Source organism: Amphiura filiformis, chromosome 8 (assembly GCF_039555335.1).
Source record: "Amphiura filiformis chromosome 8, Afil_fr2py, whole genome shotgun sequence".
Lineage (NCBI taxonomy): Eukaryota > Metazoa > Echinodermata > Ophiuroidea > Amphilepidida > Amphiuridae > Amphiura > Amphiura filiformis.
The window spans coordinates 63,439,518-63,458,696 of record NC_092635.1 but is presented as its reverse complement, the minus strand read 5'-3'; the positions used below and the strand labels follow the sequence as shown (position 1 = coordinate 63,458,696).

General features: G+C 36.3%; 1 protein-coding gene across 1 annotated transcript in view; it reads right to left on the bottom strand.

Annotated features, from left to right (window-relative positions):
- The window catches only part of LOC140159656 (thrombospondin type-1 domain-containing protein 4-like), a 344,014-nt gene that overhangs the window by 49,272 nt on the left and 275,563 nt on the right, over positions 1-19,179 (bottom strand). Inside the window, 1 exon segment of the mRNA XM_072183151.1 lies at positions 10,388-10,517. Within this exon segment, the coding sequence (XP_072039252.1) occupies positions 10,388-10,517 (130 nt within the window).

Here is a 19,179-nt window from a genome sequence, read left to right as displayed (position 1 = left end):
AGACCAAAAGGTTGCCGAGTAAGGAAGTAAGGGAGTAAGGAAGTAAGGAAGTAAGGAAGTAAGTAAGGAAGTAACATAGACTACTATAGGCTGAGACCATTTCATGGTTCAGCAAAAATCTAATCTCACCTGCTGGCAAACAGAATAGGCCTACTGGTATTTCCACTTTGGGGACATACTTGTATGTGATGATATTTGAATTGAATAACATTATTGACCATGCATAGAATGGCTGCTGTATGCGGCCCATACACGATCAATTTGATTGATCAATATCAAAGACCCTAGATACAAGAGTGGACACAAAATCTACCATTGTTCACTGTACACACGAACATCAATAGTGAATTTATTGTCTAACCATCAACAAAATCAAACTAAATTAGATCTCTACAATAATATTGAAGAAATATTATTTTGTATCCAGTCTTGCATCTAGGGTCCCCAATACTGATCAATCAAATTGATAGTGTATTATGGAGCATTATTCTGTTGATCAGTAGCCATGTTCAGACGTGGGTACTAGTCAGCGTAAATTTACACCGGCATACCAAAGAATTTACCCAATTTCACACGTACGCGTTCACACATGCTTACTCCGACTAATTTACCACGGGCTCGCAGACAAATTTAACCACGACCTTCGCGGGGACCATTGAATACTCGGAGTAACTTGAAGTAAAGGGCAGTGCTGCATACACGTCGTTGCTTTCAAAGTGGCACGAGTTCCAATATGATTGGGTATCATCGAAACGCCCAAACGAAATTTGTTTATTTATTGGTCAAAACAAAATTGCTGGTGACAATTTGTTACTTTGTTTGTAAGCCACAATTTGTTCTTCTTTTTGATACTTTTTCCGACATTTTATTACTAATTTCTCCACACCTATCCCTTAATTGCATCACCACTGTTTGCCCATCAACATGACTGATCAACAGCACGGAGCTCAGTGGCAAATAGAATGATGAAGAAGCATGTAATATAAGCGCATGAAAATCGCATTGAGCACGACTTGCATTCCCCAAAAGCAATAAGCAAACAAAAAGTCACCAGCTCGTTGTGAAAGGTCCCTTACTCCGACTGGTCATGTTATACTTGTTCACACTGGCACTATTCCGACATTTCCCACGACCTTCCGCCGACTAGTGCTTACCACGACCATCCTCCGACCTTCCACCGGGTGTAAACCCATGCGTCTGAACACGGCTAGTGTGACAAAGATGTCTTATCTTTTGATACATGAAATGTCAGTCACATAAAAGAAAACATTCCAATAAAAATATTTACAATTAAAATAAGATGGCAGGACTCTATTGATAAAACGTTTTAATATTCCCACTCTTCAAAAGCATGGATCCAATTTGATCTAGGGCAGGGGGAACATGTCTCATTCACATTTTGGGATTGGGGGACACAATATCAAATGCCAATCCCACATTTTTCAGCAGATACTACCCTGATCTAGGTAGCTTAGCTATAAAAATACAGGCAACATTTGGTATTTATTTGATTAAAATTTCCGAATCGCTTCCCCCCCCCTTGGCCGGCCAAAAACCTTTGCCTCACCAGCACATTTTTGGGATCCCAATTTGCAGACCTTAAATGGTCTAGATATATGTTACGAATGCAGCGAGCGGGAAAATTTGCATACTATTTTCCTAAGCCTTTTTAGAGCATTTAATTTAAAAGGCACCCCATGAATGTGTGCCAAAATTCACTTGTCCCCTTCGGCTGGCCAAAATTGCTTCCCTCCCCCATCAGCTCGCCAAAAATTTCTTGCCCCCCCCCAATTTTACCCTCCCACCAGGGCTCATAAAATGACAAGAGTGCCACCCAGCCTGCGAATGATACATCCTCTTTTGATCTGGTACAATATTTGAAACCAAGACTGTGGTATTTGATTAAAATTTCGAATCGCTTCCCCCCCCTTGGCCGGCCAAAAACCTTTGCCTCACCAGCACATTTTTGGGATCCCAATTTGCAGACCTTAAATGGTCTAGATATATGTTACGAATGCAGCGAGCGGGAAAATTTGCATACTATTTTCCTAAGCCTTTTTAGAGCATTTAATTTAAAAGGCACCCCATGAATGTGTGCCAAAATTCACTTGTCCCCTTCGGCTGGCCAAAATTGCTTCCCTCCCCCATCAGCTCGCCAAAATTTCTTGCCCCCCCCAATTTTACCCTCCCACCAGGGCTCATAAAATGACAAGAGTGCCACCCAGCCTGCGAATGATACATCCTCTATTTATCTGGTACAATATTTGAAACCAAGACTGTGACACACATCTCACTGACCTTGTCTACACTTATATACATCTATATTATAGCAATATCCGTTTTGTTTCCTTCCCTGTGTCACTTTGCTTTTGCAAGGAAATAGAATGATACCAACACATGTGATATACTAGCAGCCAAAATGGTCTCATTAAGGGATCAGATATAGCAATGTTTGCACAGTATTTTTGTGGGACATGGGTGCACATCATAAATATCGAATTACATTCTGAATATGAGGAATGTCCGTCTGATATAAAGTAATTTTGATTATTTGAAATTTGCGATATAATACAATTCTTGCAAATTATTACAAAATGACATTTTTGACATTCAACAGTCCTTGAAGTATAAAACTTTATAAATCTAATGATATGTACTTAAAGTGTATGTAGCTGGAAGGAAAAGCCATCCATCATTTGAAACTTTTGACCTTTCATATTGAAGATATATATTTTTTTAACCTTTCACTCCCTCCTAGCGATGAAAGTCAATATTTTTGCGCATTTCAGCACAAAATCATTTGAAAGATCAATTTTAAGACTGATATTCAACTTCACTATAATCAACATTGTGCAAAATTTTGTGCCCTCCTTGCGCACTTGTTTCAAGAATTGGGGAGGGGCGCCAGTATGTATTGTTAGCTCTGGGTGCCACAACCCCTAGCTAATACGCCACTGAAAAAGTCCAAGTTTTGAGATATTTTCTGAAAATATCAAGAGCTAGATATTAAGAACCACTGAACCAATACTAGGCTTGTTTGTACTCATTTTAATGCATTTTTCATGCTGATTCTAAATATGGTCATGACATGTACAATTCTGACATTTTTTAATTAAAAAAAATAATTGAAACTTATCATCTGCAGTCGACACCCATGTGGAGAGAGTTGCATTTGTGAATGTGCAAACATATATATTCAGATTTAAAGAACTTTATCCTGATGCCGATACTTGCCCTTTGCCAATTGTCAACTGTTTCCCTTGTTTTTATATTCGCAAATCTAAGTTTCCTTTCATTGACTTATACACAAAAGGAACATATTAATGCGCTCGTAGTTATTTTTGTGTTAGCAGCTTAGAACATCAAAAGCACTTTTACAGTAGAGTGACATTTAAGGCTGGTCAAAGACATGGAAAGGAGCATGACTTACATGTAGCAGTATTTACACTCAAATATTGAGACAAATAAAGTTGACACACAAGAGGAATGGTTCTATAAAGGAGATCCTAAGGCTTGATACAAGGGGTGTCTGCCAACACGTGTATGATTTTTCTAGGGAGGGGTAAAATGGCCAAAACTTTTGTTTTGATATATTAATCAAAACAGCAAAACTTATGGAAATGTAAACAGATGCAATTATTGGCTTCTTCGGGCTCATTGCCTATAAGATCAATGTATTAATTTGTATTAATATTACATCAAAAAATCAAAATATTTTGATATCAGAAGGATATTCCTTGTATTCAGAATGCAATTTGATATGTCTGATGTGCTCTCATCTCCCACATAAAATACCGTGCAAATGTTGCTATCCGATCCCTTTAGGTTTGAGTATTTATTCCTATCATTCAAATTATTTATTCCAAGTCTTAGTTTCAGTTGAGTTTTCTCATAATTTCATCCTCAAACCCTATCACTTCCAAAACAGCATTGTTTATGTTCCAGGGATTGCTACTGGCCTGAAGTGACTTCACAGGAAATGCCAGAAAAAGTAATAACAATTTAGGATATAAAGCCTCAAAATGGGCTGAAAATGAATAAAAGTGCGGAAATTTGGAGTAACAAATAGTAGGAAATCCTACATAGGAAATGTGGCATCCCTGTTCATGTCCTTATTTCAATAGGCCCTATTAGCTTCAATAAATCAATCAATCTGAGGAAATGTCAAAAAATCAAATAACAGAATGAACTCAATTAATTACAGATGTGTGATACTAGGGCTGAAATCCATACACCCCCAATGAAACACATGACCTTTATATTCCACACAGGGGGTGTGAATTTCAAACGGACTCACCCATCCAGGTAAATCCCATTTCAAATTCATGAAGGTCATGTCTTCCATAGGGTTGTACCACTTCAACTGCTTGCTTGAATGTAATTACAAAGTTTCACATTTTCTTATTGTAGCTTTGATTACAGGGGTTTTGATAATCAATGTAGCATGAATATCAGAGGAGTAATGTGGCCTAAATACTTGATTTCCCTATACTATTTCATTCCATATGCTCACATTGCATGTTAACACAGCTGAACTACTTTGGGCAACTATCCCTGTATCCCGGTGGGTTCAGTTTGTATTTAAAGGTAGGACGTATGACCGTTCCAGGATTTGAAAATGACCCCTATTTCACGAGGAATCTAGGACATTTGCAGCAATTTTACCCCCTATTTTGCACGAAATCAAGGAAAAATTGCCCCCAAATACCTCCCCTAATTTTATCATTTTGAGGACGCATTTTCATTTCACCCCCTTATCACGAAGAATCAAGAAATAAATACCCTATTTTTACCATTTCAAGGGCGCTTTTGAATTCCCCCTATTTCACGGGAAATGAGGACAATTTTTATCGGAAAAATACCCTATCATTATCAAATTTTGTGTGGAACTACTAAAAAAAAGGACAGAAAAAATGCAAAAAACGAAAACTGTAGCGGTAAAATGCGGATGAAAGTCCTAGTAATACACCCTATTTTTCATTTCAAGGACAATTTTGCTCCAAAACACCCCTAATTTGGACAATCGCGAACAATTTTGTCCTCGAAAATTCTGCGGACATTTCTTGAAAAGTACCCCTAATTGGAACCATCATGCGTACACATCGTCAGTGAAGACTGAACCCACCGGGCCCTGTATATGTCACAAATATCTGATCCAAACAAGCCAAAGGCAGATATTTTCAAATTGAGTGCAGATAAAAAGAGGAAGCAAAAATTAAAACAATAGACCTACATTAAAAAAAAAAAAAAAAGAACAAAGGCATTGTAAAAGCTTGCAACTTGTCAAACAAGTTTGCTACGGATGTAAGAATTGCATTAATTTCAAATTTGATTTCTAGAAAAGTTAATGATCATAATTTGAAAATTTTCTCCTTTGGCCTGGCTCGATCAGATGGTGTTAAATATTTTTAGTGTACTCATTTTATTTACATCCACATAGGGAGATTTGTATTTCTGTTTTGTATCAAAACTTTAACTGGACATCCCTATATCCGGTGAAACATGATGCTTGACAATACTGCAGTCTCTGTTTTCAATTGAATAGGAGGAAGGGACTTGTTTTAAGATGATACACTTTTGAAATTTTGTTTCTAAATTTAAGGGAAGGGGTATGAACGTTTGGACAGTATTTATTGTGGGACATTAGAGCACATCAGACATATCGAATTGCATTCTGAATACGAAGAATGTCCTTCTGATATCAGATAATTTTGATTTTTGAAATTAGCAATGTAATACACATTTTATGGCAAATCATTAAAATTGATATTTTTGATATTTAACAGTACTTGAAGTAAACTTTATAAATCTGATGATTTATACTTAAAGTGCATGTAGGTGGGATGAAAAGCCGATGATCAATTGAAAATTTTGACCTTTCGTATTGAAGATATGGATTTTTTTCCCCAAAACACACAAAAAAATAGGTCTTTTTGGGAAAAAAATCCATATCTTCAATATAAAAAGTCAAAATTTTCAATTGATCGTCGGCTTTTCCTCCCAGCTACATACACTTTAAGAATATATCATTAGATTTATAAAATTTATTTCGAGGACTGTTATATATCAAAAATTTGAAAAATATCAAATTTTAATAATTTGTCATAAAATTTGTATTATATCGTGAATTTCAAAAATGAAAATTATTTGATATCAGAAAGACATGCTTCGTATTCAGAATGCAATTCGATACGCCTGAGGTGCTCTCATGTCCCACATAAAATACTGTCGAAACACCATAAACGCTCATTCTAGATCCCGTAAGCCAGTAGGAAATACAATCCTGCTTTTATGTTTCTTTTTAAGTAGCTAATCTTCCAAACTACAAGGCTTGTTCAGACGATCGCTTGTAAAGTCGCTTATAAGTACTTTCAAAGTGACGATTTTACATGTAAGATATCATACATGTAGCGAGCTACATTCGAATGTAAGGCCAGTGTGAACAAGACTCATGGATGTAAGTGGGGTATTTAAAAAAATAAGGAAACAAATATACAGAAACTATGCGAAAGCGAAACATCCCAACGCTGCGAGGCGTTCTTAAGCGGGTGCGGGGCAGAGCCCTTTAGGAAAAATTTTGTTATTTTAGCCTCAATTATAGTCAATTTCATGCACAAAAACTGGTAATTTCTTCCATTTTCCATTCATTGAAAAAAGGGAAAAGTTACCATTTTAAGCAGTATAGCTGTCCTATATCAACCTCCATTGTCGATACTTCAGGTCCAATAATTATTTCCAAGAAAATCGGTCACAATCCATTGAGCCAAATCAAAACAAACTTCCATGTGTGCAATTGTTACGATGTCAGCGCCCCTGGATGTCAGCAGAATTCACCTCCGTCAATCTCTTACACAAGTAATACACAACACGCACAAGCTATCGTTTCACCGCTATAGCGAGAGCCGTCTGACGGGCAAGCGACCACGTGCTGCCACAGAGACAAGCGAAACTAGCGAAATATAATCGCTTGAGGCGCTATTTTTTGTTCCCCTGTTCCAGGCGGGGTATTTTCGTGGAGAAAAAAGATACAAAGACACAGAAAAAAACGGAGAAAAAAATACATTTTCGTAATCGGAAAATTACGGGGAAAATACGGAGATTTTTGGGGATGAAAAAAAAACCGGAATTCCGTAAAAATACAGAGAAATTACATCTCTGAAGACTTGCATGTAACTCGCATGTAAGCATGACCTTGATGATCCAATCCTTTTGTGATTGTGGTATAATTTACCAGTGAAGGTCATGCTTACTTTTGAGTTGGCTTACAAGTAAGTCCTTACAAGTAAGTCCTGTAGGACGCACACTCGCTTGTAGCGTAATTTAATTGCTGGCTCGCTTGTAAATTACATTTGAAAGTAGGCTACAGTCTAAACACACCTTTTGATAACTGTTCCTATGCGGGATGCACCATTTGACAGGGGTGGAAGTTGGGACAAAGTCTGGGTTTTTTGTTTTTTAATTTTCATGCATTATTAACATTGTAAACACAATTAGGTGGGTCTATTAGTGATAGTGAGCAAAAAAAAGTGAATGCGGCCTATACACAATCAATTTGATTGATCAATATCAATTTGATTGATCAGTATCAAAGATACAAGAGACGGATACAAAGTCTACCATTATTGTGCACAGTACACACAAACATCAATAGTGAATTTTATTGTCCAACCATTAATATCAACCTAGATTAGATCTCTCCAATATAAATCATGATAATATTGAAGAGTTATTTTGTATCCAATCCTGCATCTAGGGTCCCCAATATATTGATCAATCAATTGATCAATCAATTGATCGTGTATCGGCCGCATTAAGCTCATAACAAAGAATAATTGCATATCTTTGCAGCATGGTGTCAAATGTGTCTACTCCTTTCACATGTTTGAATTATTGCAGGTAATATGATGAGATTGATAAACATTTGACATAGACTAAACATTAGATCCAAGCAGGGAAGCAATTAGGAATAATAAACACTCATCCTGTAGACCAGTGAACTTTTGAAATATGTTTCTTCAGGGTAGTGTTCAACTTCATAATGCATATAATACATTCCATGGGGAGTTGTCCTGTATAACACATTAGCTGATGTACACTCCATTTAGAGCAAAACACCTATAGAATTGTAACATTTCCATATAAATCACACTTTTATTTTTTCCCTAAATTTTTTTAAGTCTTTACTGTCAGATATATCCCCTTTTATTTTGAGCCGACCAATGATGTAAAACAAAGAAAATCACTATTTAATTATGGGGACAATGTGATCAGTGAAAACTAACATGGGGGAGGGGTCAGCCACCCTATCATTTTATCCCCCTCAGACACCCATTCCACCACATCCCTAAAATTCGCAGGCACTATCGAAAATGTGTTGTAAATAATGGTCATAAAATAACCATAAACATTGTAAAAAAGTTGCACCAACTATGCTAACTGGCTCCATTGAGTTTTTTTCAAATTAAAATTTTCAAATTTTTTCCAACTGAGACACCCCCTACTGATTGTGTAAAGAGTACAAATAATTAGTGTCAATGTCAAGCACCTAACCCTAAGTAAGAAGTATAAGAAAATAAATATTGTGATCAACTAGGCCTTCAAGAAGTACCACGGATATTGGGGGGGCTCGTGAAGCCTCCTCGGATATTGAGGGGGGGCTCGGTGAAGCCTCCTCGGATATTGGGGGGGGGACTCGGCGAAGCCTCCTATGTAGATTTTAAACCTCAGCCGATAGTCATTCTTGAAGGACTATGATAAACAGGCAAACACTAAACAATACAATACAATAAACGAAATTTATATAGCGCCAATAGCATAAGTATGAACAAAGCGCTTTACAATGATCTTAAAAGTACAACTTACACTACATCTTAGGCTACATTAAAATGTACAACTTAATTAAAGGTTTTCAGATTAGATTTAAAAGTGGCCAGACTATGTGAAGTACGAAGTTTTACAGGTAATTTGTTCCAGAGAGCTGGCACAGAATTGCAGAAGGCATTATTCCCATATGATGTGTGAGTTCTTTTACATTCAAGCAGACTGCCATCAGCATGTGATCGTAGGAACATACCATCAGAAAATGTGTGAGATTTTAGGAGATTTTGTATGTACAGTGGTGTTGTTTCATGTCTACTTTTATAAGCGAATGTGAGTAGTTTGTAGGTAATACGTTCTTTTACTGGAAGCCAGTGAAGCTCTTTCAGCAGAGGAGTGGTGTGTTCTATACGGTTTGCCTTGAAAACAAGTCTGGCAGCTCTGTTTTGTATCTTTTGTAGTTTTTGTGTGTTTTTTACAGTTGTACCATATAATAAAGAGTTACAATAATCAATTCGAGAAATAACAAGTGAGCGGACAGCATGGTTGCAAGTATCGTTATCAATATAACAGCGAATGCGTCCTATATTACTGAAGATGATAATTTAAAGAAGCGAGAGACAGCAGATATTTGAGATGACATAGACATGGTTGAATCAAAAAGAACTCCAAGGTTGCGTACAGAATCAGATGGTTTGATAATTGTTCCACATACGTTAAGAGTTGGTTCATATATATATTTCAAATTATATGCAGAGCTAGCAACAAAGAATTCGGTTTTATCTTCATTCAGTTTAAGCTTATTTACATTCATCCAATTCTTGATTTCAGCAATACATGATTCCATCACCAAAATAGTCCAATATGAGCCCATCATCCAGTTAACTTGGGTCCAGGGAATCAATATGCTTTAGGACCCAAACCAATTATGTGGCTCAAGTCAAAACAGCCCATGAGACCCCCTATGTCACAATGTATAACCAACCTTTACATTTTGTCCAAGTAATTGAAAACAGTGTTTATTTTCCTTTCTATGATCCCATCATTTACAGAAGTTGATTTTTGCCCTTCTGGCCTTAAAAGTGCAAAGCCACAGTAACAAAGTTCAAATGAATGTACCGAGATATTTCCTCTAGGCCACGTAGGAAAAAAAATATATATGAGAGAAGAGAAATTTGTATACATTCATAAGTAGGGTCCTGATTGAAAAGCAAATCACACTGCATTAAACATAAAAAGAATCTAATGAGGGGTGGCCATCCCAAATATGTGGTGGCCAAATTACATATGCTCAAATTAGAATTAAAAGAAAAGGAAAAAACAGCAAATTTCTCACAAAAGGGCGCCATGGCCTCCCGACAGCCCCTTACTTGCTACGGCCCCAAGCTACACTGCAATTCATGATGTGAAACTCGCTTCGCCTGCTGTAGATCTCATACTGTTGTTAATTGTAGTAGTCAGCGACAATCTGTAAAGTGTGCTGAGGCTTGTGGATCAACGTCTAGGCGTTGTGCCTGTGCGTAGCGCACTATAAATCACTGCGCTTTTTTTTCTTGCTTTTTTTACTTACACTGGTGGACATGGCTCCTGGTTACATGTTCTTGGTCTTGGGTTTGGTTTAAAATTGGCATCACACAGATTTTGTTCTACAGCGGTATAGGAGTTTTCTTGTACACATTCCACTATGCTCTGTTGCAAACCTGTACACAAATGAGAAGAAGTCATCAACATTATGTTTATCTTTGTGTATAGGACCTAGGGCCTATATATAAATAAAACAATTGAAACAAATACCTGATTGTGATTGACATCCCTCAAACCCACATCCCTACTGTATAAAGACTGGCCATGAGGACCTACAAATTGGACCTATTTTGTATCTAACTGAAGACCTTGCAGGCTTGCACACTTGATATGTAGCTTCAAACCCTGGAACCAAGACCTGATCATCACTGGCAAATGAGAAATGATCTTATATCATGTATGTGTATTTTTAAGTTTGCAATATGCTGGTGAGTGGAATTTAAGGAACTGCACACCCAGTCCCACATACACACCCTCTACCTGTCTGTTACAGCAATCATGGACCCTGTGTATTGCTATCAACATGAGCACATCTGAATCAATTTTTAATCAACGTAAGTCGTGTTCACTTGGTCGGCGCAAGTTGCTAGGAGTAGCGGTAGGTGCTGCCAGGAGTAGGTGCAATGTGAACGATGGTCAGCGTAAGTTCCGCCAGGCGTACGTCCGACGATTTACTCCTGACAAAAGTCAGGAGTAGCGAGCTGGGTGTAACTTCCGCCAGGCGTAAGTTGCAATGTAAACGCAGATTACGTCTGGCACCCGGAGTAAGTTTGACCTTTTGTTGGTCGGAACTAAGAAATTACATATCGCGTGGTTGATAAAGGTCACAGAAACACTGGAAATGGTAGCCAATGTTTACGCCGACCAGAAGTGAATACTTGGTGGAATTAGTCGGCGTAGTGCTAGGAGTAGGCTAGGTGTGGACACGCGGTAGGAGTAGGGAAAATATTTGTGGAATTTTGATCAATGTTAGCGTAAGTTTACGCCAGGTGTAACTCAAAATGTGAACACGACTATACTAATAATCAAATTTGCCAATTCTGTATGTGTAGGGGTGTCTGTAATTCCTATAGCTGTAAAACTTTTTAAACACATTTTTAAAGGGCATTTAGCAGTCCCTTTGGTTTACAAGTTATTACACTTGTAATTAAGCTATCTAGCTTGTGTTTAGAATACATACAGGTACATGTTTGATATCTGAACATGTCGCTTAGCTAAACGGTAGCATTTTAGGACAGGGATAAGTTTTTAGAATGCGTTTAGAAACAAATTCAAAATGTGATAACTTGTAAACCAAAGGGATGTATTTATTTCATTTTGTGATGTGTAGGAGAATAGGTTTCAAAATGTGACATGATCTGGTCCATGGGGGCCAAAGGCGGCAAGTTTGAAACTGAGATAAGGGCAAAAACATGGAGTAAAAACAATAAAATATATAAGAAAATTGACATCAAAAAATTTTAGAACCAAGTATGCTAGACCTTTGGTGTTTTCAGTAAATGATAGCCTATTGTATGTATTATGTAATAGTTACAGTAACTCAATTTTCAAAAATGCCTCCTTTGGCCCCCATGGACCAGATCGTGTCACAAATATGAAACCTTTTCCTGACTAAAAAGACCCCTAGTGCTGGCAGATACCCTGTGTACTCTTTAGTGTGTTGATTCAGTTTTAGCAAATGATCGGCAGTGAGAAGACATCCATCAGGACCTTCAGGTCTCTAGACTGCAGCTCAACATAATAGCCTCTATTCAAGGATAAAACCCAGAAAAAAAAAGAAGGTTTAATTTCAAACTCTAATCGTGACCCGCAGGTCAAATTGCTAGAATTGTACATTAAACACACCTAAACAGACACAATGCAATTTGCAGACAGCAGCTTAATCAGTGCCAATATTGCAACATTGAAACAAACAACTATACAAACATCCAATCCAACCCAACCACATCCCCAAGTAGGCAATGAGGATAAAGTGCCTTGCCCAAGGACACAACACGTTAGCACGGCGGGGTTCAATTCTAACCCAGCAAACACAAAAGCGTTTTCGACATCATTAGCAAAAGGTTATAAAAGGTTGTCAGAAAACGTTTAAATGTCGGGTTATATAAAGAGTACATTAATGGTATAAAAACGTTTTCATAACATTAAATAACTTATGTTGGTAATTTACTGCACAGCAAACACAAATGTTTTACAGAAAACATTTACATGTCGGGTTATATAAAGGGTATAAAAACGTTTTAATAACATTCCAAAAACATTTTTGAAAACTTGGTACAAATCATTCTAAACAGAATGTTATTTTGGTGTTGAAAAAATATTTTGCAAAAAATGTTTGCTCAAAATATTTGCAATAACGTTTTTAAAATGTTTTCACGTCCTTTATATAACCCGACATTTAAATGTTATTAAAACGTTTTGTAAAAAACATTTTAAGAACATTTCTGTGTTTGCTGGGTGCAAACATTTTAACATAATGTTATTTAAGTGTCGACAAAATATTTGGCCAAAAATGTTTGCAAAAATAGTTTACAATGACATTTCGAAAACATTTTAAAAATATTGTTGTAGTGTGTTTTCATACAAAACGTTTTAAAACGATTTCATGACCTTTATATAACCCAACATTTTAATGTTATTAAAACGTTTTTACCTAAACCAAAACCCAAAATATAACTTATTTAAAACGTTTTAAAAACGTTTTTGTGTTTGCTGGGAACCTATGTATTATGAGTCGGGCGCCTTATCCACTCGGCCACACGTGCTCCCACAAATGGTGTCATTTTGAGCCATGTTTTGTGACTGCATTGACTGCAGAACCTTCATATTATAGACAAATGGTTTACCAACTTTGATTGAAACTCATTTTATTGTTCTCTTCATTAATGGATGTAATGTGGGTCTACAATGACGCTGATGCGCTCATAAAAGAGAAATGAACTTCATATTGCAGTGAATCATAATTCACAAAATGATGCATGATTATAGGGGCTTACACTTTATCTTCAGTTTCATTCAAAAGAAACAGAGCATCATGAATCTAAAAGTAATTTGAAAATTACAGCCCAGCACTAGACTTTCACCTGATATGATCAACTCCAATCAGTAAGAATCATTAAGAAGGTCAAATTATCCATTTCATGAACTTGACATTTATTGCAAAATAAGGCAATACTTTATTCAACCTAAAATTGATTTGTCACCAAAGGAGAGACCTGGGGGGGTAGACCAAGGTACATAAACATGGCTCAAGATTACACCATGGCTGTCACATAACATGGCTCAAAATGACACCATGCAGTCACACAACATGGCTCAAATGACACCATGCAGTCACATAACATGGCTCAAATGACACCATGCAGTCACACAACATGGCTCAAAATGACACCATGCAGTCACATGACATGGCTCAAATGACACCATGCAGTCACATAACATGGCTAAAATGACACCATGCAGTCACATGACATGGCTCAAATGACACCATGCAGTCACACAACATGGCTCAAAATGACACCATGCAGTCATGTGACATGGCTTAAATGACACCATGCAGTTAAATGGCTCAAATGACACCATGCAGTCATGTGACATGGCTCAAAATGACACCATGCAGTCACATAACATAGCTCAAAATGACACCATGCAGTCACATGACATGGCTCCAAAATGACTCCATGTAGTCACATAACATGGCTCAAATGACACTATGCAGTCATGTGACATGGCTCAAATGACACCATGCAGTCACATGACATGGCTCAAAATGACACCATGCAGTCTAGTCACACAACATGGCTCAAAATGACACCATACGTCACATAACATGGCTCAAAATGACACCATGCAGTCACATAACATGGCTCAAATGACACCATGCAGTCACACAACATGGCTCAAAATGACACCATGCAGTCACATAACATCCCAGCAAACACAAAAACGTTTTAAAAACGTTTTAAATAAGTTATATTTTAGCTTTTGGTTTAGGTTAAAACGTTTTAATAACATTAAAATGTCGGGTTATATAAAAATCATGATAACGTTTTAAAACGTTTTTGTATGAAAACACACTACAACAATATTTTTAAATGTTTTCAAAAAATGTTATTGTAAACTATTTTTGCAAACATTTTTCCAAATATTGTGTCAATACTTAAATAACATTATGTTAAAATATTTGAACCTAGCAAACACAGAAATGTTCTTTAAATGTTTTTTCAAAACCTTTTAATAACATTTAAATGTCGGGTTATATAAAGGTCATGAAAACGTTTTTAAAACGTTATTGAAAATATTTTGGGCAAACATTTTTTCGCAAAATATTTTTTCACCCCCCAAATAACATTCTGTTCAGAATGTATCAAGTTTTCAAGAATGTTTTTGGAATGTTATTAAAACGTTTTTATACCCTTTATATAACCCGACATTTAAACGTTTTCTGTAAAACATTTTGTTTGCTGAGCAGTAGATTATCAAAAATGTTTTTAAGGTTATGAAAACGTTTTATACTCTTAATATACCCTTTATATAACCCGACATTTAAACGTTTTCTGACAACCTTTTATAACCTTTTTGCGAATGATGTCGAAACCGTTTTGTGTTTGCTGGGATGGCTCATATGACACCATGCAGTCACATAACATGGCTGAAATGACACCATACAGTCACATGACATGGCTCAAAATGACACCATGCAGTCACATAACATGGATCAAATGACACCATGCAGTCACATAACATGGCTCAAATGACACCATACAGTCACATGACATGGCTCAAAATGACACCATGCAGTCACATAACATGGATCAAATGACACCATGCAGTCACATAACATGGCTCAAATGACACCATACAGTCACACAACATGGCTCAAAATGACACCATGCAGTCACATAACATGGCTCAAATGACACCATGCAGTCACATAACATGGCTCAAATGACACCATACAGTCACATGACAAGGCTCAAAATGACACCATGCAGTCACATAACATGGATCAAATGACACCATGCAGTCACATGACATGGCTCAAATGACACCATGCAGTCACATAACATGGCTCAAAATGACACCATGCAGTCACAAAATTTTTCTCAAGGCATCTCTTTCCTGTAACGCTTCATGATTAGGATTTTTATGTTGTTTTACATGTAATCTTGCTAATGATGTAATGATGTTAAATAAATTATAAATGGGATTCTGATTTTGCCATATTCCTTGTTGATTTTGACCATGTCACTATTTGGAAATTGTCAAATTCAAAAAACTTACACATCACCCTCATCTAATAATTTACTAGAGGTCATGGCCTAAAATGACACTGTCTAAATGAAATTTGTAATAAAAGAAACTGATTTCTTCAACAAATATAACACAAAAATAGTTATTACTTTCCGCCCCTCTCACAAGAATGCTGACTTCTTATTGATCATGTCAAGCCAGACTCATACACAAATCAAAATATGGAAAATAACAAATATTACATAAAAGTTTGATGACTTTATAAGGAAACAGTGCAGGGAAGTTTGGCATTACATCGCCTACATTTGGGACAAATCTGGCAAAGGCTATGAAAAATAGGTTTGATCCAATCACGCAAGTGACAACACATATTCCACACAAACCATTATACAGATAGAATTATGGGTACAACTAAGTAGCTCAGAGTGTGTGTTGTGAAAGGCAAGAGGGTCAGTATGCAAAATATAAATTTAATTGAAGTCAACATGCTAATACCACGGCCCCAAGGAAGAAGAACCTTGTTGATTTGGGCCTCCGTGGTGAAATAAAGCTTCCTATTCTATCCTATCAGAGATCCCGTTCATTTGCCCGTTCATTTGCCTGTTCGTTTGTACATCTGCCCACATTTATATTGCAGATGAGACACCCTTTATATCAAGCCTTGTGATCTTCTTTATAAAACACAAACCATTCTTCTTGTGTATCAGCTTTATTTGTCTCAATATTTGAGTGCAAATACCACTAGGCTGTGCTTCCTTCCGACCCACCTTGAGGTCTATCCAAAAATATATATATAAAAAAAATTTCAACAGCAATATTGATACAACTACATTTCTGCACTTAAGAGTTTTTGAATGGGCTATTCCAGTTGAAATCCATACACCCCAATGGAAGACATGACTAATAATATGCCACACAGGGTGGTGTAAATTTGGAGACACCCATTCAGGTAACCCCCATTTGAAATTCACACTCCCTGTGTGAAAGATTAAGGTCATGTCTTCAATACAGGGTGTTGTTTAGGCCTAGACACCCATGGGCAATTGTTATAGCCTAGTTTGTACATTATTACATGGAAACATGTCAGGAAACCTACCTACAATCAGCAAACATCACACTACTCAGTATATTGGGTGACGAAATGCACATAATATCAGGAAATGTCTTTAGATTTCTACTTTGTGATTTACGATAACTCTAAAACATTGAGAACCCTTTCTCTAAATGTTTCTTTTAAACTTGCATTAAGGAAGATATAAAAGAAATTATGATATCCCACCCTGCTAATAACATCCCCCAATAGGCACCTTCCTATATGCAAACCGCAAAGGCCAGTTGAAGCCCCTAAGAACCAACCAACTTTTCGCCAGCCCATCGGGCTGGTACCTGTTTCTGGGATGGGGTCAGTTTGCTCAAGAGATTAATTTTTATTGGTATTGGAATGACTTTTTGTTAAAACTTTTTGTGGTTGAATTTTTTTTAAATATTTTAATTCGATGTGTAAGGAAAAGTAAGTATGTTTTGCCGTTTCAACGAATGAAAACGAGTGAGTATTACCAAAGTTATGTTTGAATTAATATGACTTTAAAAGTTTTAGGTATAGGCCTAAAATGTAACAATAATAGTTAATATACAGCATCATATGGTCAGTAGAAGAAAAGTATGTCATTTCAGTGTCTTTGACCGGGGTCCTTGACCACTGAACAGCGTGATATCATGTTGATAACAGATCTAAGAATCAAAATCTTCATCATATGGACCATATTGATGTCAAAGTAATTATCTATCCTATCCTGTGTCGTTTTATGGATAAAAATGACTCAAAATGCTATTGATGAAATAGATGCTATCATGAACATCAGTTTTGCCTTTTCAACGGGAAAAATCCGATGCAAAATAAAGTTTTTAGGGCCTAGCTATAATATGGGCATAATTTATGCATGTAGGCCTATAGTATTGAACAATGTACCCATTTGACATGCACTTATAGATAAATAAATTGTCTTACTTTATTAATTTAATAACTTCTATGTTATAAATAAAATGACACATAACGTAAGTGAAGCTACTTTCTATCTTTTTTATGTGATTCATAAACTTACAGTCAAAACACACAAGAGTGAAGATTGCAGTGAGTAATCAGTCCTTTATAAATGTTCTTGCCACCATCTATCATATAGTAAACTATACATTGCGAATTAATATCAAATTATTTCAAAATAAAAAAATGTACATGTAAGGTGAGTTTATATTATGTTATATGGCGAATTTAAGGAGTATTTCGTGATCCTAGCATCCTCTTTTTATGACATTTTTCAGTAGATATCCACAAAACAAGCTTATTCTAAAAATTTCAGTTGATTCCGATTTTGCCTTTACGAGTTATGCATGGTTATGTGTAGACAATGTGTTGCAATTTTGTTCTGGTATACCAGAACGAAATTCAAATTTCACGATTACTTTGCTAACTAATTAATCTGCAAGAAATATTTTGTACATAAACATTATGTAGCCAGAGGTTTCCAGTGATATAAAATCGTGATTTCGTGATCCACAGCATCATCCCCTAACTTTGAGAAAAGTTAGGGGATGATGCTGTGGATCACGAAATGCCCTTTTAACTAAAACCTGCAGTCAGTGCAGTGTAGTATTTGTGACGTGGTATATCGAAAGCAGACACTTTTGGGCAGGATCGTAAATGGAGAAATAGCCAAAAATCTACCCGGGTGATTTTTTCACGATTTGGGTTTATGATGTTATTAATGTTTAAAATATTGTCTGATCGTTTCAGACCGGAATATAACTGGCATGTTGTATTTTTGAGACATTTTTCAAGGTAATTCCTACTCTCAACATTGTCAATACTATTTTTAAAGGCAGCTTATCTATTATTAATATTAAAGGCCCATTCAGTGATTTGCTCATCCGGACGATCGTAAAAATCATCAAAATTTTGGTACCGTACCTTTGTTATTACATAGATGTGCTAAGTCTGCGAATGGTTCAGCCAAAAGCCGTGTAGGCCTATTTTAGACAAAATAAGACATTTTACACGAATCTGTATTTTTAGATACTGACAGTATCTAAAATTAGCTACAAGTATTTGAATGGCGGGGCTTGAACTTCGTCAGTACTGCTGTTTTCTTCATTTTTTTTTTTTTTTTTCATTTCAAAAATACCAAATGACAATTTGAATGACTTAGGCCTATCCTTCTCTTTTAAGCAATTTATAACAATTTATATAATTTTATTTTTTTTACTCTTGCACTGGGATCACTGAATGGGTCTTTAAGAAATGTGGCGTATCATGTCAAAAACAGACATCTTTTGGACAGCTTATAAATTTGGAGGCTTTCACATAAAGAGCTATTTTGCTCCTGGCATGCGTTTTCCCCAATAAAATCGGACATTCCTAAGCGAAGAAATTGAGTTCGTAAGTTATGGTATTAAAAAATTGGAAATTGAAATATCGTGGGTAAAAAGCTGAAAAGACAAATAAAACCAGAACAGAACAATTTAGAGAAC